We start from the raw sequence: 22,501 nt of genomic DNA, 5'->3' as shown, positions 1-22,501 counted from the left end.
TGACAGAAGGAGAGAGCGAGCAGAAATTGAGAAGAAAAGATGAATGATGAGGGGATGGAGGGATGACAGGAAGAGGTGTGGGATGGCAAGCTGCAGAGACGGATGGAAGGCGAGGATGGGTTCATTAGCATCGCAGAACAAACTCTGCGGCGCGGATCATCTTTGGCGGGCTGTAAATCTGTGATTAAGAGTTGACTCGTGTTAATGTATTGTCCATGTCTGGGTGAGACCTACTGGGAATTAGGCTACAACAGTGCAGAAGCCAGCAGTGGTGAGCCCTGTTGTTAAGTGTAAGTGGTTTTATAAGACGCAGTCCCGGCCCCAGCATGACTCCTATCATCCTCTTAGGGTCTCTAATTCAATCCATCTCACTTCTCTGTAATTCACTTTCTAAAGACACTAACTGCACTCACCTGGGAGCTGCCTAGTGCGTAGAACCCCTTACTTTATACCGGTGTATATATATACACAGAAGGCCTGCAAGATCTGGAAAGGGAGAAGCCAGGTTGATTGTTTTGTTTCTTTCCGTTAACCGTCAAGTTGGAAATAAGTATTTTTTTGTGTGTTTCTCTTAGTATCCTAAGATACTGTTATGTTTGGCTGTGAAAAAAAAAAATATATATATATTATTATGTATTTTTATTTTATTTTTTAGAAAGGGGCATGTCACATAAGATTTTATTCTTCTCCCTGCTCCTTTTCGCTCAATGGTAGAATCATGTTTTGTGGCAATTATTGTACATTTGGTTTTGCGTACCATGAGCGGGACAAATGAAAATGAAATGAAATGAAATTGTAAAAGAACACTTTTTCTACTTTTCCACCTTGGGTGTCACAAAGTTAGGCATTTCACTGCATCAAGATAAGAGTTAGTAAATATTTGAACATCCACCAGACACCGCAGTCCCAATACTCAAACATTAGCCGTGCAGCCAAGCTGTGTTACCATAGAAAACTTTAATCTGAAAATATATCTATTTGATGAAATTTTGCAGCCATCCAAAACATGGAGTCTTCCCTTTTTAAATATTCCCCTCAGTGTAAACATCCCGTAGCTTCAATCAAGAGTTGGATCAAACAGAAGAGATGATTTTTAAAACCGTTGAAGAGAAGTTAAAGGGTACACGTTGATGTGAATGGATTTAAGCAGTGAATGTAAACAGTGTTGCTCGGTATCTATTCCACCTAATTCTTTTTCTCTCCTCCTTAAAGACCACATTTCAAGGGGAATATTGAACGTTACAACAACAAGGAAGACTTATCTAGATTCTTGACTACCACTGAGTTTCTAAGGAAAGCTTAATCTCCTCAACATGTCTAGACAGGACCTATTTACAATACACATCCTTGGCCTCTATCTTTCTCCTCATCAGTTCCTTTATCCCTTCATCTCCCCTTTTGTTCCTGTCCTCCACTTTAGTTCCTGTTCAGTTTTCACTCTGCTTTAACTCTGTTGTGCTCTCCACTTACATCTGAGGGAAATCCTAAGATACTGTCTGGCTTTTAAGCTTCTAAAGGCTACATATGTTTACCAGATAGTCGCTAACTTTGTGGGTCTGTTTAAGCTGTGGAAATGTTTGACACCGGCTGACTTTGGAAATTAGTGATACAGTCTATGGCAAATCCAGCAAATACTTGTTGTGTTAAACATTCAGGTCGAGGATATATTTTCCCAGTAATATTCTCTCACACACACCCTAACCCTGCTATTTGACAACAATAAATCAAAACACTAAAATTGCAGGCTATCAATCAATGCTAAAATGCTCTACAAGTGTCTCCTGTTACATTACGCGTCACATCACATGTAGGAATGTAAGCCTTGTTATTATAAAAGTCTCCATTAGTGCTGTATAATTTTAACGATCGTAGCTTTCTAGTACAATTCCCATCACTTTTTACCAAACCCCATGTGTCTGGGATCTAAGTATGCTTCATAAAAGTTGAAGTATAAATAGAAATGTTTATCTCGGGTCAGGCTGATAGTCCTAACTTTGGAAAATTCAGTAATAAATCTTGCGGGAATGAAAACAATCAAGAGAATACTTATCAGCTTATGAAAGGATATGTAGTTGGCAGTATCAGTTATATATGTTAAATATAAGTCTGAAGTGTCATTTTGTTTTTAATGGGTGCCATATGTTTTGCGATTCATGTACTTTGAGTTGTTCCACTGGGTAAATATACAAGCTCTCAGATCTGCAGTGTTTTAGTGGAAGTCGACTATTCACTGATGCACTGTTGGTGCTTTTACGTTGTTAAACATGTTTTCTACCTGTTTACATGTTATATCCTCCTCTGTCACATGGATGGGTATCGTTTTAAATGTATCAATTCCGATTCCGGTTCTGCTTATCGATTCCGGTTCTTATCGATTCCCCGTTTCGATTCCAAAATTGTAAAAGAAAGAGGTCAAACGTTTAGATAACAAAAATATCAAAAGATCCATCTTTGGTGTTATGAAGTGACTGAGCTCGTGAACTGTCTACGGGAGGGCGGGGGGAGCCTCGCTGCGGGGCAACTGTGGACCTCTGTAGCCTGTCAGCGCAACTTACATGATGCCGTTTAAAAAAATTAAGGGCGGTGCCCGTCGTCAGCGAACTGAGCCGTCCGGCAACGGCCCGCTGACGACCGGCAGTTTGTGATTATCCAGAACACACAGATGGCCAGTCCGTCCCTGTATTCCACCGGGTCGCCGCAGCGCAGACGGACCCGGTGGAATACAGGGTCTACCGCGTTTAGGAACCGTTAAGCAGAACCGAAATTGTGTATTTTGTATGGGTACCTGGTACCCGGCATTTTCTTATCGGTTCCCAACCCTAGTCACATGTGGATATTGCTTCGGGGTATTTGAGTCACACTGTTGATGAACTGATAAGAGAAACCAGATCAGTTAGACATCCCATGCCAAGGCCAAACAACTGTAATCTTCTGGCAGTAAAAATGTCATTTGATCTGCACGCAACACTAACAGCCTGCTCTCAAGAACACTTGCCCTTTATATCCATTAGCTTTCAATAATTACATTTGACCTGATGCAGGAAATCCAATGTAAAGTGTTTTTCAGGAGAATACCTTCAGTGGTTAACAGGTGTGTGTTTTTACTCATGAAGTGTTTGTCCTTCAGTCATTTGATTCTGAGAGGTTATCTGAGAAGTGTGATTCACAGACAACACAACGAGGACACAGATGCTCTGTCTAGTCTAGAAAGTTTAGGGTTGATATCAAGTGCATCTGACAGAAAGTGACAGTCGATTAATTATTTAGATGAACCACTCAGCTCCTTCAATCAGCAAGTAATTACCTCAACACGACAGCAACGCTGGTATTGTTTAGGCCTTGTGAGTCTGCGAGTGTCATCGTGCCACAATGTGAACGCTGAGACACGCACTTTAGCAGGAACTACCACAGGAACTACCACAGGAACTACCACAGGAGCGCTTTTGATTACTATCCTGGAAGTTGAAGCATCGCAGTCTTTTTTTAAGATGCAGTCATGAAGCTTTATGGATGTCAACTTGATAACATATCAAAGGCAGATTATTAAGGTGGGTGTGGTCTGAGCAAAGGCGATGGACATGCTGAGGTAGGAAGGTGAAAAAGGGGCTGCTGGGCGCTCCGGGGGCTTTACGTTAATTTTGTGTTGTGGCTGGTGTGATCCCATGTGTAGCTTCTAGCTAAAGGTACTGTATTACTCACTCTGTTTAACCATCAGTCATTTGTTTTTATGGCATGCTTTCACAGCGAAAGGAGAATAAAAAAACGGAGAGAGGTACCAATGAATAAAGTCAATTGGGCCTTGTTTACCAAAAGACAAACGACATAAACTTGTTTACACAAAAAACAACACCTTTTGCAGTATATTCCTCTACCCAAGTCTCATTTCACATCAGAGGATGCTAAATATTTCCCCTAACACCCACAATGTTGCTAGGTTGCTAGCGAAATGCTAGGTTTAAGTGTGACTTAATAAAGTAACGCTATTTAAATTCATGGACTCCTTTTCACTGGCTCAAAGCTTAAATAGGTCAAAATGACCCAAAACATAATGGCAGTGTTGGGAAGCTATTCACAAAAGAACGTTGGCCAGGAATAAAAGACACATTTGTGATTGAATAGTTGACCTAGTACAAATGTTTACTCATAACTTTTCTGCTGACGTGGTCGAGTGTTGTAAGGAAATGCATTTATGGTCCTTGTGCCCTGTATTACCTTCTCATTTGTTTACACATGATTGAATGGAAGGCCTTTGTCCCGGTTAAAGGGTCAAGGTTAGAATGGGGATAAGCTGTTGGCTAGGTAAGAGTTAAGGTAAGGAATGCAGTGGAGAGGATTGAGGAAAGACAGAACGAATGCAGTCAGAAAAAGTCCTCACACATGTTGTAAAGTAGCTCTCACAGGCGCTGCAGCCCTGCACTCTAAAACCCATTATTTCTAATGGCCTGCGCTGCTCAATCTCCCCTGTTCAAAGAAAAGAGTGGATCCTGTGCTGCATCCATTTCAGTGTCCTCATGGCCAAAGTTAATCCTACTTCATTCTGCTTTTACACAAAATCATTCCATGTCAATGAGAAACGGCAAAGGAATAAACAAAAGGAATTGTAGGCAAAGTGATCGAGACCAAAACCACATTTTTATCAGTGAATGTACAGGGATGTCTGTAGAAAAGCTAGTACCTGGTGAGTCTAATGGAGTTCAGCCATCTATGACCAATGAATGCCACGCTTTGAATGAGTAGCGATTGAGGTAGCTTCCTTTTTTAATAGACACTTCATCACTTCTGTTGGGTCAAAGCCTTTCAGGTTGAAGTTCCCTTTTTAAATATTCTCATACAAATTTAAGGAAGTCATGCTGCTTTGTGGGTTTGTAAAATCTTCCGATGTCTGGTCAGCTATGACACTATATTACATTATATTTAATTTAATTGATTTTAACTATTGGATGAGTAAAACAACGACCCCTTCCACAGTAATACATAAATAACCTTTTTGGAGATTTGATGTGTGTCTCTTATTTTAAAATTAACAACTTTTCAAACTTTTATTAGATATTGCTGTTATTCAGCAGCTTGGGTAAGCCTACATTCAGAATGCAAGCAAAAGTCTTAAGTTTTGCTTTTCTGTAACTCAGGTTTCATAACTGAGTGTGAAAACCACAAGTCACATTGATCGATCAATCAATCAGTTTATTTATATAGCCCAATATCGCAAATGTTACATTTGTCTCAGTTTGTACAGAATATCAGTATGACAATACGACACCCTCTGTCCTTAGACCCTCACATCGGACAAGGAAAAGCTTCCAAAGAAACTCCACAGTTTAAAGGGGAACATGGGAGAAACTTCAGGGAGAGCAACAGAGGAGGGATCCCTCTCCCAGGACGGACAGACGTGCAATAGATGCCGTGTGTAAATCGAAAAGATAATACATTTGCAACATAGGTAGACCAAATGTTTGGAAATGCATGTGTCTATAATAAGAAGATGAATCCACGTTGATGTCAACAATCCTGTGGGAGCCATCAGGGAAGTAGTATGATGAGAGTCAGGCAGGACCACAGTGATAGGTTCAGCCACGACTCGAAGTCCAGGACTCAGGATGCAGGACTCAGGATGCAGGACTCAGGATCCTGGACTCAGGACTCAGGACCACAGCAACAGGATCAGCCACGACTCAGGATCCCGGTGTGGATAGACACCAAAAAGACATTTGGGGAAGCTGGGTTATTCGGAACATGAGAGTACACGGGTACAGACAGAGAGAAGGAAGAAGTAAGGTCCCCCCCGACAGTCTAAGCCTATATTGATCTGGGGCCGTATTCACAAAGCATTTTATCTTACCGCTAGGAGTGCTCCTAACTCGCGCTAAAACATTTTACGTAGGAGTTTTTTCTTAGAAGTTATTCACAAAGCCGCTGAGACCTACTCATACTAAGGATAAATCACTAAGAGTGAACTAAGAGTGACGCGCCGTTGCTATGGATTACGTCGATTCTCGTGCATGAGTTTAGAAGCGGTCAGTACGGTGATTGGTTGTTCAGAGCAGGCGGTCTCGGTGAAACTCATCCGCAACATCCCACAAACGAGCCCACTAAATCACCGAAAAACAAGGAAATAGCCTAGGCTAGAAATGTATTCCTATCAAATAGTTATGGACAGTGCAGTTAGCGGAATACACGCATGATGAAAAGTTTGTGCAGACCACGATAATGACGTTGTATATGCACGTTAAAGAGAGAGAGCAAACAATAAAAATACGTAAATTGCATTAAATCAAGGAGGCAATTAAAAGCACCCTGCAAACTATTTTCCAATGAGCATATTTCCAGCACTTAAACACTTTCAATAACAGCCCATACCGCCGTTCAAGTCCCCCTATCATGATGAATGAAAACAATCTGCGTGTTGATGGAATGTACTTTCTTTCTATTGACGAACACGTCCTCATCTTTTGATGGCGCAATTATTTTTATGTGCGTCCCGTCAATAGCACCGACCACACCGGGCATACCTGCAATTGCCATGAAGTTGGCTTTGATCCTGTGTAGTTGTTGATTGTTCAAAGGAAACCGGATAAACTGTTGGATGATGTGTGGTCTAGAGAGCGCGTTGATGGTTTGGTTTATGGCACGGCTGACTGATGGTTGCAATATTCCTAAATCGGCGGCATTGCAAAGTTGCATTTTCCCTGTTGCTAAATATCGTAGTGTTGCCAAACATTTTATTTCCGGACTAATCGGGTTATTCCTGTTAGTCGGGGATGTTATTGCATCCCGCACTAATTCCACAACAAGTTTGATGCCCTCACGATTTAGCCTATATCTCTTGATCAATTCACAGTCTTCCATTGTCTCCAAAACATTTCGTCTCGCAGCCATTTTCAGATTCTTTGTTAATAGGTCTTACTGAGTTAGGAGTCCTCTCGAGGACTTTTAAGCTCTCCTAAACTTAGGTGCTACTTTTAGGCCTAAAATACTTTGTGAATTGCTCTTAGTGAATAAAATTAGGAGTCCTAAATGTAAGACTGACACGCCCATTATGTTTAGGAGTTTCTCCTAAATTCGCCAGTTAGGAGCTACTTTTAGCCCTCGATCCTTTGTGAATACGGCCCCTGATCTTTGGGCCACTCCATATATGTGGTTTTATCAGATACACATCTGCTTTCATGCAAAGTGACCACAGTCAGAACGTTCAGATTAGAGTTCATGCAACTTTTGCGTGAATATAGATCTTTATTTATAAAATGTCTGCGCCGGCAGGAGTCATTGGAAAGGCTCTGACAGATTCATTTAAAAGCAGCCCCTGATATTTTGAAATTCTGGTTTCAATGAAGCCATTCACAAACACTTCTGGGTCTAACTCACCATCCACACACACCTCAGTACAGAGGTATAACATTATTTGTCCTCCTTGTTATAATTTGCTCACAAATTTGCTGACTATTTATGAATCTGTAAACGCTGACTTCAGCGGCGGCTATGCTTACTGTGTGTTACTTCTTTGTTATTGTTCCTTTGTTCCTCTTGGAGTGTGACCACTGGCATCTTATATAGGCCAACCTAAAAAAGTCAGATCTGAACAATACCTCTGAACTGAGCAATTTAGGCTGACACCCACACACACACACACACACACACACACACACACACACACACACACACACACACACACACACACACACACACACACACACACACACACACACACACACACTGTGATTCATCAGCCACCAGTGAGGTCATGTGGCAGTCATGTGACGCTGGCAAACGTTCAAGAAGGACCACAACATAAAAAAAGGGGAAGGGGGAAAAATGCTCTGTCATAAGGATCTCTAAAGCATTGACAAACAGATGTGCACAGCATGCGTACACACACACACACACACACACACACACACACATACATACACACACACACACACACACACACACACACACACACACACACACACACACACACACATATGCAGACACACACACACACACACACACACACACACACACACACACATATGCAGACACACTGACAAAGCCTTGTGAACGCTGAGAGCTTATCATGCAAGTGGGCTATAAAATATGAATGATATCGTGCTATATATTTTTGATCAGCCAGCCTAAGGGCATGTCTGAACTGGAGCAGCAACAATGCTCTGTTTCTCTAGCCGCTGCGCTCTTTAGTGCATGGAGATGAGGAACCACATGCATGTGTCTTCCGGTGAATGGGGTGCTTATATGCACATAAGCTATGGATCGTGTATGTTTCTGTTGTGTATAAACAGAAAGAGGAAGATAGTGCATCCTTCAATGTGTCTGGGGAGTTGCTGTCAGAGCTTTGCATGCAGCTCTGAAAGTTAATTCACACAGCTGTCACACACTCACACACACTTTTAAGAGAGAAAAAGTTAAGGGAGGAAAAATCTACCTGCATAAGCTGCAGGCCTGATGGCAAGGAAAACAGTTGCAGAGTTTGCAGAAAGCTGCTGTCTGCACTGTGGAAAGAGGCTTGCCGTCTCTTTCAACTGTCTTTTTCTCACACACACACAGTGTCATAGACACACACTCTTGGAGCCCACTCACACTCTTTAGAACATTTGAACACTAGCCCTTGTGTAGGAGTGCGCTTTTGGCACACTGCGAATGTGTGAGTGTGATTATGAGAGTGCGAGAGAGCGAGACAGCGAGAGGATGTACTTGAGACAGAGTGTGAGAGTTTGTATGTGAGGGGCAAGTGCATTTGTGAGTGTCTGCTGCACAAAACAGAGAAATAAGGGTGAAAGAAAACACAGGAAAAGGAAGAGGAGAGCAAGAAAAAGGCCCTGTCTTCTGAAAACGCTGACAGGTTGACAGGTCTGCTGAGACTCGCAGAAACAAACAAATGGAGACGGAGCAAGGGAGACAAAGAGAAGGTGGAGAAAACTGAGAAAAGAACAGAGGAAGGAGAGAAAACCTACACAAAATCTATAAACAACATACAGACAAGTTGAGCATGTACACAATACTATTCTGTAGCGCCCCCAAATCCTATTTCCTTTTTCTCATTCAGCTATAATCCAGTTAGTCTTCTCTTTATACTACATGCAGCACACTCAGATCTGCGTTTTAAGCCAGAAAAGTTAGCTGAAAGTTGCCAGACATGGCATGAAAGAGAATTACAGTAAGAGAAGAAGAAGAAAGCAACAAAGTCAAAAAAGGAAGACAAACGCAGGAGAGAGAGAAGTGACAAGTCGCAGAGGCGAGGGACGAGGATGGAAATAGAGTGCATGTGGCTTTTCAGAACGGAAATAAAGTGACGCTTTATTGAAAGGGGAATTGTCTGTGAGAAGATGGTATTGTGTAATATCGCCTTCCGCAAGCTTTGCATGAGTCCCGGCGAGGATCTTCACAATACAGCACTCTATTTCCGTGAATCAGCAACAAAATAAGCCTCCAGCTTTGCCAGTAGATGATCACATTTTCACACCTATTCTTCCGCTTTGTCCATAGATGATATTGGAAATTAATTTTCAAAAGGAAATAAAGAATGATGAATGACAGAATTTATCTTGGATACTGGTATATTATTAGATGACTGAGGAGAATTGGTTGCATCCAAAGCAATAATATAGTTAGAGCCCCTGCAAAACTACCATACCATCACTATTGATTAGTTCATTTACAGCCTAGGACTGTCAGGGCCGTCCCTGGTCAACTTGGGGCCCCAAGCGACATTGTGAGATGAGGCCCCCCTCTCCCCCCCCCCCCCCCACCGACAGGAGTACATTTTTTACTTTGCAAATATAATTCCTGTTTATTATTATTATTATTATCACCACAGTTACTTTTTTATACAGTGAGGTAAATGTGCATGTATGTCGTTCAGTATGCGTTTACAGGTGAATACGTCTGCATTTGCCAAATACTAGCCTCAAAAAGATTAAAATATAATTAATGCAAATAAACTACTTCTACTAATAATAATACTATAAATACTATATTATTTTATTATAATATAGTTGTAATATGGTCAAGACAAAAAATGCTTATTACATGCTCAAAAACTGATACTTCTTAAATCTGTATTCAAATGTAGTTCCCTCTCTCAGCAATGCATCAACAACTACACACACATTTCTCCAGTAGGGCTTGGCTCATTTCGTGGCATCTGCAGGCAGGACTTCCGGCATATGCCACAGATGCCACAACTTGCCGAGGCATCTGCCGCTGCTCAACGGGAGTTGCCACAAGATGCCAGAGTAACAGAAGGTTTACTGTAGCTGCCACTCACCTTCCGTGGCAAATGCTGCTATTTAAACCCGTATTTATCGTGTAAAATGTCGCTGTTTAGGCATTACTTTATTGAACTGATCTGTACACAGGACTGATGTGCGATATCTATTTTTCTAAAAGATTATACATTATCATTTCTATTCACTTCAGGTTTACAAAAGTAACTCTAATCAGATTAGTTGTTTTTCAAATGTAACACGAGCTGAATACAGTTAGGCTACTTGATTACGTAACACCGTTACATGTATTCCGTTACAACCCAACCCTGTGTACAGATCATCAGTCCTGTGTACAGATCAGTTCGATAAAGTCATGCCTAAACAGCGACATTTTACACAATAAATACAGGTTTAAATAGCAGCATTTGCCACGGAAGGCGAGTGGCAGCTACAGTAAACCTTCTCTTACTCTGGCATCTTGTGGCAACTCCCGTTGAGCACCTCGGCAAGTTGTGGCATCTGTGGCATATGCCGGAAGTACTTGCCACAGATACCACAGAGTAGCGGCCTCTGTGGCAGTTGCCGGAAGTACTTGCCACTGCCTGCAGATGCCACAAAATGCGCTTGCTGTCTCTCCATTTCTCTCAGTATTTCTCTGTGTTGTGGTTGACATGATGATGACTGTTAGGAGTTAAGGGGAGAGGCTGAGCATCAACATGAAATGTGCAAATTGACATAAAAATTAATAAAAGGGGAAAAAATGCGCTGAGAATTGCGCACAAGCCGAGCTCATAAGCCCCCTGCGCGTGCCCCCTGCGCAATGTGAGGCCCCGTGCAGCCTGCATGATCGGTCTGTAGGGAGGGACGGCCCTGTGTTGACATTTTGCAATTTCTTGCGTAAATATGGGTCTACCATTAGATCTAACATCTCCACAGGCACCTTTGGTAGAAGTATAAAGTTGAAGACGGTTAAGAATGGAAAAAATGAATAATATTGTTAAATATCGTTATTAAATTGTTTGTATTGAAATGTGGAAAAGACAAACTGCATTACTGTACGAAAATAGACTGACAACTGTTTGCATTCTGATCCTTGCATGTGAGAGTGAAGCTGTAGTGGGAGCAGCAGCCCTTATTAAATGAAACATTTACAACACTTTTAAATACCAGGATGAAAAGAGACATTACAGAAGCTGGGAAAAGGGCCTCAGTGTTCCTGGGACTCAGTTGGAAAGAAAGACTTGTCCTGGACACTGTCAGGAATGGAGGAGAGAAAGAAAGGATGTTTAGATAAAAGAGTGAGAGAGACATAGATGGACTTCGGCTGGTTGGAGAACAGAAGCTGGTGGAACGGAGAGAGTGTGAAAGAGAGAGAGAGGGAAGGAGAGGGTGAATACCAGCTATTGTTGGAATGCCGTAGCAACACGCGGCAGAGAGGAAGGGGGAGGTGTGTGTGTGTGTGTGTGTGTGTGTGTGTGTGTGTGTGTGTGTGTGTGTGTGTGTGTGTGTGTGTGTGTGTGTGTGTGTGTGTGTGTGTGTGTGTGTGTGTGTGTGTGTGTGTGTGTGTGTGTGTGTGTGTGTGTGTGTGTGTGTGTGAGAGCGGGGGTCAGTGGGTTTCGTACTCTGTTCAAGTTGCTCCTTGTCAAAGATGCGTCGAGTACTTTGTTGGCAACCTAGCGACTGTGTGCTTAAATTATTAGGTAGTCTGGACACAAGCCTAAAACAATCCAGAACTGCAATTCAGACCAATTTATAAACACCCAGAGACTTCTGGAGCAAAACATAAGCACTGCTCCGGTTAGAGATCAAGCGCACATCTTTGTTAGAAATACACTTCTCCAATGTTGCTCTCTGACAAATAGGACAAAGAAGCTAAAGCCATACTGATGGGTCAGTGTACTTTTTCAACGCGGCGCTTTGAGCTAAATGCTAACATGTTAACATGCTCATAATGGCAATGCTAACATGAATGATTGTATATATTACTTGAATTTTACTTAACAGACTGTACGTGGTTTGTCTTGTGTGTCATGTTTTGTATGTCTGTAAGTTGTTGCTATTGTCGGGACCCCCTTGAAAACGAGATGGTGCATCTCAAGGGGTGTATCCCAATAAATAAAATGTCTGATGTTTAGCAGGTAACGTAAACAACATTCGTTATCGTATTGTAGCCTGTTAGCATTCTAGCATTAGCGTATTAGCACAAAGAAGCTTACAGCTAAGGCTGATTTCTATCTGATGACACTAGGTGGAAAATTCAAAGGTCAATAGGATTTGTTCTCTTGAATTTCTGTAAAAAATCTTAGCAATTCATTAAATCGCTTCATTCTGAACTAAATTGTTGGGCTGATCCATCGACTGAGTTTTTACATCAATACCGACTTGTTCTTCTAAGAAAATAGACATCATAATTTGCCATCCATATGAACACTGCTTTAATGTGATTCAACATACACTGTACTTGCTCTCAAATATTTGGAAACCTTTTTTTGTTGACTGTTTTAATCGCGAATTAATATTTGTATGTGTAAATCCTTTCCATCCTAATAATCCCACTGTTTCCCTTTGTCGTTTTAGGATCCTGCTGGCATCTTTGAGCTGGTTGAGCTGGTGGGAAATGGCACCTATGGGCAGGTTTACAAGGTAAGATACACACACAAACAGCCTTGACATTAGTCTGTCTTTTTGATAGCACGCTTTTCCCTTCTTATCAGCTTCTGTTCATTCTTTCCAAGTTGCCACAATTGAATAAAGGGTAGACATGTGCACTGTAACTGAAGGAAACAGAAGAGACAGGAGATAAAAGCAGAGCACAAGCTTGAGAGAAATGGAGCGAATGTAAGAGACTAAAATGCAGGGGGGAGAAGCAGAAACTGGGGCACATCAAAGTGCTTTTAAGAGAATTTCCCCTGCTCCTTTTTCTCCATTTCCTCTCTTTTCCCCTGCTTTCTTTGTATTACTTTCTGTGAGTGAGCATGGGGTTTATAATTCTTCCCTTCTAGATGAGGTATTTCAAGGGCAAGTGTTTCTGATACACAGGAAGTGCTTGTGCTCAGTGTCTGATGTTGTGACATTACTGTGGTTTAGGGTTTTAGCTGTCATCTGGAGTCAGCTGTTTCCCCGATGTCGTTTAAACACTATCTCTCAGTCCATGTCAGTGACTGAACTTCCTCTCCCCTCCATGATGGCCCGACGTTCTCTGGTCCTCACTTCCTTTTCCTCCTACTTCCCCTCCATCCTGCCACTCTGCAGGATGTTGCATCAGCCTGCACATGTTTGTTTAATCTGGAATAAACATGTGTTTGTTTAAATGTGTGTAGGTATGGACATGTGAAGTTCCTTGTGAGGGCAGGTATTTTATGTGTGTGAAATTGTGTCTAATGGAGCAGAAAGTCGAGGTCAGGTGGTGATGGAGAGGAGCTGGTCTTACAGCTGATTGGACAGAATGAAAGGTCAGGCCGAGGTGGGACATGCTTCTCCAGGCTTGTAGAAGTAATCTGACATACTTGTGTGTGTGTGTGTGGGTGGGTGGGTGTCGCTGGTGAAAAATCACAAAAGGAATGGCGAACAGGAGAGTTATGTGTATCCATGTATTGCTGACTCGGCTGTCTTGGTGAAAGTCACGGCTCATTTGCTGGCTGACATTCAGCCGGTCTGTTCCTATACATTACCGTGGCAACAGCAGTGGCCAGTCGGGTCTGTGGTCCGTCCAGCTGCTGCACGCTGGCTTGTGATTGGGTGTCACTCTGTGGGAAATACTCAACAGTCTGGACTGAAGTTGATTTTGTTACAGCTGTAGATTGACAGATTCATTTGACAAGATATTCTTATTGTTTGATTTTTTGTGTACACCTATAAAGTTTTCAATGTATGAATAAAATTGGAGATCATTTATCATTATTTGCACATTGTTAGATTATTTATATTTAAAGTTGCCCTGAGGTGCTAAATATTATTAACTATTGGGTAAGATTTGTTGCACGTATTCTAAATGTCATGGTTGTACATTTCACAATCAAACAGTAGAGCTGAATTTGTTGACAAATAATGTAACTAACCTCAACTGTTTTCATAAGGGAAAAGGAAATAAACTCCAGTGGTAGGGTGGTTGAGATGGGCCCCAGGGCACTCTGTAATGACAGGCTGGAGAGCACGCTAGTTTGTAGTTATTGAGCGCTCACATACCAGCGTTTTGTCTAATCACACGATCACATACAGACTTTTGGTCTTATGGGGAAACCAGACACAGAAGGTTTGTTTTTTATGTTGTTCAGACAAACAAGCACACAAGAAAAAATATTCAGTTTTAAACTACGTTCTGACATTTTTTAGATCAAATATTTATTTGAGGACATTAATCATCGAATTAATCAATATTTAAAGAGTAGCTCTAATAGAAATATAAGTTGTTAACTTGCCTAAATACTAAGAGGCAGAAAACCTGCTTTGTAATGCTTACTCTCGAATATTAGCCCTTCAATGCTTTGGAAGGAAATACAGAAGTAAATCCGGAAAAGATTGGATTCATCCGTTCAGATAAGAGCCAGTCACTTGAGTCAAAATGCCATCTATTTTAAATTCCTCATACGGCCGAGGCAGCCGCCTGGAGAGGATCATCTTCTTGTGAGCAGGTGAATCTCTGAGTCACTGAGATGATAAATTCACCTTTAGCCCGGTGAGTATTAGTGAAACGGAATTGCTCCGTCTCTCTGTGAACCATTTTTAGACACTTGTTATATCAGAAAAACGACATGTGGGATTACCATCAATACTATATATAGCTACTGACTGTTAGTATCCCTATCTGGATCAATGTGTGCTGCAGAGTGAACACAGGTGGAGTTTAGATTCAGGAGTCAGGCGGGCTGTAAACATGATATTAATTCTTATTCTGATTCCAAAAAGAAAGTCAATTTGCTTTGTGGCCAGGAGCCAGATTGTTCTTATGTGTCTGTGATCAAACACTGCATGTAGACACGTTTTGACATGGTCATTTATTGAACACCAGTGTCTGCTGCAGCAGTTTAGACAAATTATGAATATACAAAAGTCCGGCAGTGGCTCAGTCAGTAGGGGCTTGGACTGTGAGCCGCAGGGTCGCCGGTTCAAGTCCCCGACCAGACCTAAATATGGAGTGTGGACTGATACTTGGAGAGGTCCCAGTTCACCTCCTGCCCTGCCGTGGTGTCCTTGAGCAAGGCACCGGACATCTCCCTTCCCCCCTCACTCCCATGGCTGCCCACTGCTCCTAGTACTAGAATCCTGGTACTAGGATGGGTTAAAAGCAGAGAACACATTTCACTGTGTGCTCTGCATGTGTGACCATTCAAGAGGGTTTCATCCCTCCCAATTATATTCTATTCTAAAAGTCCTCTATTCAAGCTTCTACTTATTTGTTCCAAGCTTCTCCTTTTAAAAAAAAAAATCAATGTTATAAGTTAAAGTCCCAACTTCAAAGTTACTGTTTTTTAATTCACTGAAACTAAATTATTCATTTATTTGGCTGGACACATTTAGGCTTCACTCGGGCTTATTAAAAATGTAATAAGTCTGTTGGATGAAGTGTTAGAACGTGGAATGGACTTCACCCAGACCTTTCAAGTACTACAAGTCATCAACAATTCAAAACTAAAGTAAAAACAATTATATTTGCAGATTACTCCAGCTAACAGGTATTGGATATTCCCAGTATTGCTTAAATATGCATTCGTTTTTTTCTTGCCCTAGTTTTTGTTTTATTTATTTATTTATTTTCCAGTTTTCATTGGTTTTCTTTGTTTCTTTGTACTCCTTAATTTCTATACGTTTTTGATGAAATAAATGCCATTATTATTATATTGATGCTAATGATGATGCACGGAAGGGCTACTCCCATAAGCTATGCTTCAGCCCTCCCGCTCATACTTGTCAACCCTCCCGATTTTCGCGGGAGACTCCCGATTTCATTGCCCTCTCCCGGTTTCCTCCCGGGGTCATATTTCTCCCGCATTTCTCCCGATTTCTGACTAAATCAGATTTACTCAGGACTGTTTCCACTCGGACTTTAATACAGCTACACCGTTGTTTGGTTTCCATGGTAACACGTCTCTTTAGTAGCGCGCGCAACTGAAAGTCTGAGAGGGTGAAGCAGATAGTCACAGAACAAGAATCGACAACTACTCCACTCTCTGCTCACTCCTTTCCTGTAAAATACAGGTCCAGCCCACACATAGCTCCATTTAGAATTTAGAACTACAATAAGCATGTTAATGTTAATCTAACAGCTCCGGCGATCCACTAGCACCCCCCCCCACCCCCCTATTTTGCATTGACATGCTCCCGTTTTCTGAGGTCTCAAGGTTGGCAAGTATGCTCCCGCTTCTACTAATTTTGTTCATTTGTGTGTATGAATTATACGTTTTTGTTTTTGTATGATTTAGTAGAATAAATAAAAAGTGAAAAATGCATCAGGTAAAAGCTAAGAACTTCCAGCTGACATCTTTTAGATTAAAATCCTCAAATCAGATACTCTGGTATTTTCCCTGCAACAAAAACATGACTCTAAGACCAGTCCTCTGCATTCTGCTGCAGTAGCTTTTACTCAGTGTACTCTGGGTAATGAGGCCAGAGATATGTAGGTTTAAGTGTACCCATGCATGCGTCCTTTTGTGTGTTGGGGATAGTAATGGCCAGTAGTACTGTGTTTTATGTTGTTGTTAAAGGGCCAGTATGTGCTGCATTTCTGTGTGTCTGGGAATAAGCGATAACAGGTTTATCAACAATTCCATTACCCCCATCTAGTTAAATGATACAGATCTGCTCCGTCCTCTCTCTCCATCCCTCGTCTTTTCCCTCACGTACATCCAACATCTCGTCTCAATTAAAAAAATGTCTTGAAAAGTTGTCCCAGGTTGTTTTTATTTGTTGCAGTTTCAAAAGAACAGTGATAGATGAGTAGCTGCAGGGAAAAGATCATTTTAGCTCGACGTCTCCTTTCTCGTCTTACATCTCCATGGCTTGTTTTTTCTCCTCTGTTTAATCATCCCCATGACTTCATCACCCCTCGCTCTTCTTGTTATCAATATGTAATTACGTTTTTCTTCTCTTTTCTCTTGTTTTTTTGTGCTGAAACTTCCCTGGCGTGCTGTACTTAAGGCATCAGCCTTTGCCTACAGTATACGTATATATAGCTTCTACTGGCTGCTCTAAAAGGGCCATAAATAGAGAACACGGGTAATGCTGAATAATTAAACACATTCTCTCTCCACTCCTCTCCCGATTCGTCATCCCCTCTCTCTGCTTCCTTCTCTCCTCCTACACTTGTCTCTCTCTCTCATCATCTCACTCCCTCATTGGGATTTCCTTCCTTTACTCTCTCTCCTTCACTCTCATATCTCCAGGCCGCCCTCCTTCCCCTACATTTGATTTGATCCTGCTTCAGTTCTGTACTGTCTCCCGCTTCTTTCTTATGCTTGTGAATATTTTATGTGGCTTTTGGGAATTTCAGTTCTCTGAATTGAGGAAGCTCTTCGCCTCACAGGAGCGGGAAAAACATCCTCCCCTCGCTAGCCAATAGAGAAGCGAAGTCCCTCCCTTCCCGGGGGACCTCCATGGGAACTTCAATACAATAAAAAGTATGTATTGAAGTCAATGGAGAGAGAAAGATTATCTTTCGATCCCGTTTGAATTGTGCCACGAATTAGACATATGATGTTGGTCCATTTAAAAGATAATTTTGCAAGTCAAAAAATCAAAATGTGTCGTAAAACTTTGAAGTTACACTTTTTTTTGTGTGAAACCGCTCAATGAACTACATCTCCCGTCTCGCACCACACACCAAGACGGCCGTCACGTTGGCACATTTCACTTCTTTCTTTCAGAATGAGGTGAAAAGTATTAAAAGAGGTGAAAATCACTACACGTCTGGGCACGTTGAGAGCCGTACATACACACAAGGGGAGTAATGGCGCGTTTCCACTGCAGCGCGGAGCTCCCTTTAAGCGTGCCGAGCCGTGCGGGGCCCGTTTTTGGTTGCGTTTCCACTTGGCCTAGTACCGGCTAGCGGGTCCTAATTCACAGTTTTTCTGGCCCCATAAAATCGTGGTTCTAGGGCCAGGAACAACCAGGGCTGAGTCGGGCTGAATATGCTAAACTAGAGAGAGAATCGCTGGCGAGGGGGCTACAACTACAACAAAATGAACATATTTGACCTTGATTTAATTGTAATACACGTTTCAAAATGATGCCGAAGTAACAACATACTGATACCGGTTAGTAAAAACCATGTATTAATGCTTTGACAAGTCTGCAGACAGACGGCAGGCGAAAAACCTTTTAAAATGCGTGTTTTCTAAATGGAGCTTGGCTAAGCTAACGTTGTAAATGCTCCGACCGTCCACACTCACAACAACGGCCTGCATACATAAATAAACCAGCGACTGTATTCACCATGACACAGACAGTCTGTGGTTTGTATTTGATTAACTTTTGTCTAGTTTCTGAACAGATATGAGGAGCTCTGAGGGCTAACAGCCAACAGCTGTGTTGTTTTTCTGGGGCGCTCATTGAAGATGACGTCACGGCTCCGCCTACAGTTGCTAAACTGTAATGGAAATGCGCAATTAGTCGGTTCCGTAAGAGCCAGCATGCGGGACCGGGATTCTGGGATTTGTAGTCTTTCTAGTTTGCGTATTTTTCATAGTCTTATATCTCAACAGTTTTATGACAAACTGTGACGTTTTTGACATGGAAATTATTTTTTTAAGATTGACAAACATCATATGTGTAATTCATGGCACAATTCAAACGGGATCGAAAGATAATCTTTCTCTCTCCATTGACTTCAATACATAGTCTTTCCGAAATAAGGCCCCATGGGGCGGAAGTAGATGGGCGGGACTTCGCCTCTCTATTGCGAGAAACACTCACTAATGACTGACAGGACAACTTATTGACTGACAGACTTATTGATTGGCTAATTGATTAATCGCAGCTCCTCTTCATTCCCGAGGGAAACGTCATTTTTCTCCGTGATGGATCCAAGGACAAATTGAGAAGGCAACTAATGATATCTTACTCATAGGAACACAAACACTCACACATGCACAGGCACGTGAACAATGACACACTCAGCCTCATCGACTGTCTCCACGGGTCTTTCAGCGGCAAAACATTTCCTGTTATTGTGCGTGTGCGTGTGTGTGTGCGCGTGTGTGTGTGTGTGTGTGTGTGTGTGTGTGTGTGTGTGTGTGTGTGTGTGTGTGTGTGTGTGTGTGTGTGTGTGTGTGTGTGTGTGTGTGTGTGTGTGTGTGTGTGTGTGTGTGTGTGTGTGTGTGTGTGTGTGTGTGTGTGTGTGTGTGTGAGAATGTGCCTGTGCCTGTGCTGTTCACATCCTTGAGTCTGTTGTCGCCATGCAGGGAGACAGAGGAGGAAAAAAAGAGGGAACCAATCTTCTTCTTTCTAATGACAGAACACATCCAGTCTGCCTCTCTTCGTGGCCAGGCAAAGTGCCTCTCGCTCTCTTTAAATATTCACCAGCCGCTCTGAGACACACACAAAACGACAGTTGGGGACCTGGGCCGTATGGGCTTTTATAAGCTCACCCACTGTGACAGCCTCTCTGTACAAAGAGCAGCTGTGTGCCTTCCATTTACTGTAGCGGAGTGTGTGTAACCGGTGTGTGTGTGTGAACAAGCGTTTGAAGGAGCCTGTACTGTATGTAGTGACATGCTCTCACGTCTCTGTGTATATTTGTTTCTTCTCAGGAGTGCATGACTCTAGCTCCTGAGAAAGTCATATGATAAACCACAATATAAAAAAGATGCAGTTTGCGACTTTCGATGTCATGATAATCTTGTTGCCGTGGAAATCCAGGGGATCCGGATGTAAACACAATAAAAAAAAAAAGGTAAAGATAAGATCAGGAATATGGTTCAAATAAATGTTTTATATTGTTTACCCCCTATATCTTTCTCTTTTTCTCTTCCTCGGTCCCCTTATCGCTTGAACCTCCATTTTATTTTATTTTAGTTGCACCCCGGCTCACCTCTCCTCCTCCTGTGCCCTCTTTAAGAACCAAATATAACTTCAAAGTTGTTTTTTTATCTGCCTTATCTGCTGGAAGTCACACTGCAAAGGACTGTGGGAGATTTGTTCACACACACACACACACACACACACACACACACACACACACACACACACACACACACACACACACACAAACACACTGTGGAAGCAGCATGAAGTGTTAAAGCCTGGCATAAAAGACTTCGAAACAAGGATAGAAGAAATAGTGACGACATGTATTCTTCTTTGTTTGATGTTCTTAACTCCTCCAGCGAGTGTTTCTCAGCACGAGAAGAAGATCAAACAAGTACGAGTGTAGAGTGTATCTCTTTGAAAGTACTCAGGGAACATACTAAAATGGTAGCTTGACAAAGATTTGGCATAACATTGTGTTGTGTTATTTACTCTTCGCCTTACTCTTTAAAATGGTTAACCCTTCCATCACAGAGTTGCCCAGTAAAACAGTTCACTGCTAACCTGAACTTGTACAGTTAGTAATAATATTAGTTATACACTAACCTTTTCCGCAATCTAATGCTGTTGATGGAATAAATCTGGGTTTATATATTGTATAATGTTTTGTTATACTGTATCGTTCCACTGTATCATTTTGAAAGATATAGATCGGGGTGCTGTTAAGATGTATTGCAACTGTTGGGAAAATACTGATAATGTAGCTACAATGGCACTCAAAGAGCTCAGACCTTCCCCAAAGCCTGTAATGCATTCACATGCTTCTCAGATGGTCCCATTCTCGAGTTGGGAATGTGCATCTCTGATTTCATGAGCTTTAAGCTGTTACTTGGAAACAACATGGATGCCACAGAGAAGATTTGTTGTATTTATTGATTAATTAACAATATGTTCATATCGGTTTATTGTTTATTGTTGTTCAGATTTAGTGGAGGGTATTTATCCAGTTGGGAAATGGGCTTCCCAATTATTACAACATCCCATTAATGCCGCACCAATGCCCTATCTCGCAATGTCAAAGTAACTGAAACATAATGGGTGTGTCTGCTGTAATTCAGATATGGTCCAAAATGTAATTGGTTCTTCCTTGGCCCACGCTACATAATTCCACCAAGTATGAAAAATCAGGTCAGTCGTTTTTTTTCATAATCCTGCTGACAGACAAGCCGAGCTAAAAACTCCCTGACAGAATAATGACGCTAGAAAAATGAGCTAAAATGGTTCCTTAGTTCCGGTGTTAAAACCATTATATTGTCTTTTTTGTTTTTATTATTTTCCTTTTAAAATGATTAGAGACATAAAAACTCACAATAATCTCAAAGTGTATTGTCTTCCACTCAGGTTTTCTTGTATAAATAATAATCTGAAAGAGGACCATAATGGTTTGTAAATCTCATCAGTTCAATTCTACTTAAGCCCCGATATATTCCCAGCTACTTTATGTATATATTTATGCAGTAAACATTCCCGAGAATGCACTCATTTGTGTCTTGCCGTTGGCATCAACACCTCAGTGGTACTTTCTGCACGAGGGGAGTACATTACTCATTCAGCCGCCGGTGGAGACCAGAGGCCGGTAATGCTTGCTGCATCAGTAAATTGCAGTTAGCGTAATGTAAAGGAATAAAGAATGTAGTTCTATACGGTAACATAGGTGCTAATGGGATCTCAGAAGGTCTCTCCTGGGAGTGTCTGAAGGCTATAGGGCTCCGCATGGTTTGTGTTTAATTGTGTGCATGTTGCCCTATACAGTGCATTGTAGCAGTTGTTTACAGTTTGACACCGTGTCACTGCCCCTCTTTATTGCTGTATTGTTTGTGTTTGCCCTCACACCCTGACTCAAACACACACACTTCAATCTCCTCTGTCCTCATTATGGGTGAACCGCGTCCGAGGCAAATGTTGCTTGTTACCGTGGGAACAGCAGATGTGCTCGTTCCAGCCAGATGCAGCGACACACGCTCACGCTGACTCACACCTGGCAGTGTGTTCATTAGCCTACATTATCGCTCTGTCTTCCCCCAAGGCCACATGCCCCACTTACCCACAATGCACTCCTTCCACCTATACCAGGGTCAATTAGCCATGCTTGATGTCAATTGCAATCTCTCACTCTCTGTTTGTCTGTTCTCTTTCTACTTCAGACAGTCAGATCCCCTTCTCTTTAATTGATAGCGTGCACTGTTAAGAGCTATTGAGCCCAGGTTTATTTTCCCATAATGTGAATCACTGCCCATTAATACGTAAATCAATAACCTACACAAGCTCTGACTCTCTAC

At 41.9% G+C, this 22,501-nt stretch overlaps 1 protein-coding gene across 11 annotated transcripts in view; it reads left to right on the top strand.

Annotated features, from left to right (window-relative positions):
* The window catches only part of tnika (TRAF2 and NCK interacting kinase a), a 78,345-nt gene that overhangs the window by 4,987 nt on the left and 50,857 nt on the right, over positions 1-22,501 (top strand). For all 11 annotated transcript variants that reach the window (XM_079641251.1, XM_079641249.1, XM_079641248.1 and 8 more), the window contains exon 2: positions 12,780-12,845. In XM_079641251.1, coding sequence (XP_079497377.1) covers positions 12,780-12,845 — 66 coding nt within the window. The remainder of the gene's footprint in view (positions 1-12,779; positions 12,846-22,501) is intronic.

Source organism: Notothenia rossii (genome assembly GCF_949606895.1).
Source record: "Notothenia rossii genome assembly, chromosome: 7".
In the NCBI taxonomy this organism is placed as follows: domain Eukaryota; kingdom Metazoa; phylum Chordata; class Actinopteri; order Perciformes; family Nototheniidae; genus Notothenia; species Notothenia rossii.
The sequence above is the reverse complement of the archived record's forward strand: the minus strand, read 5'-3'. Positions and strand labels throughout refer to the sequence as shown.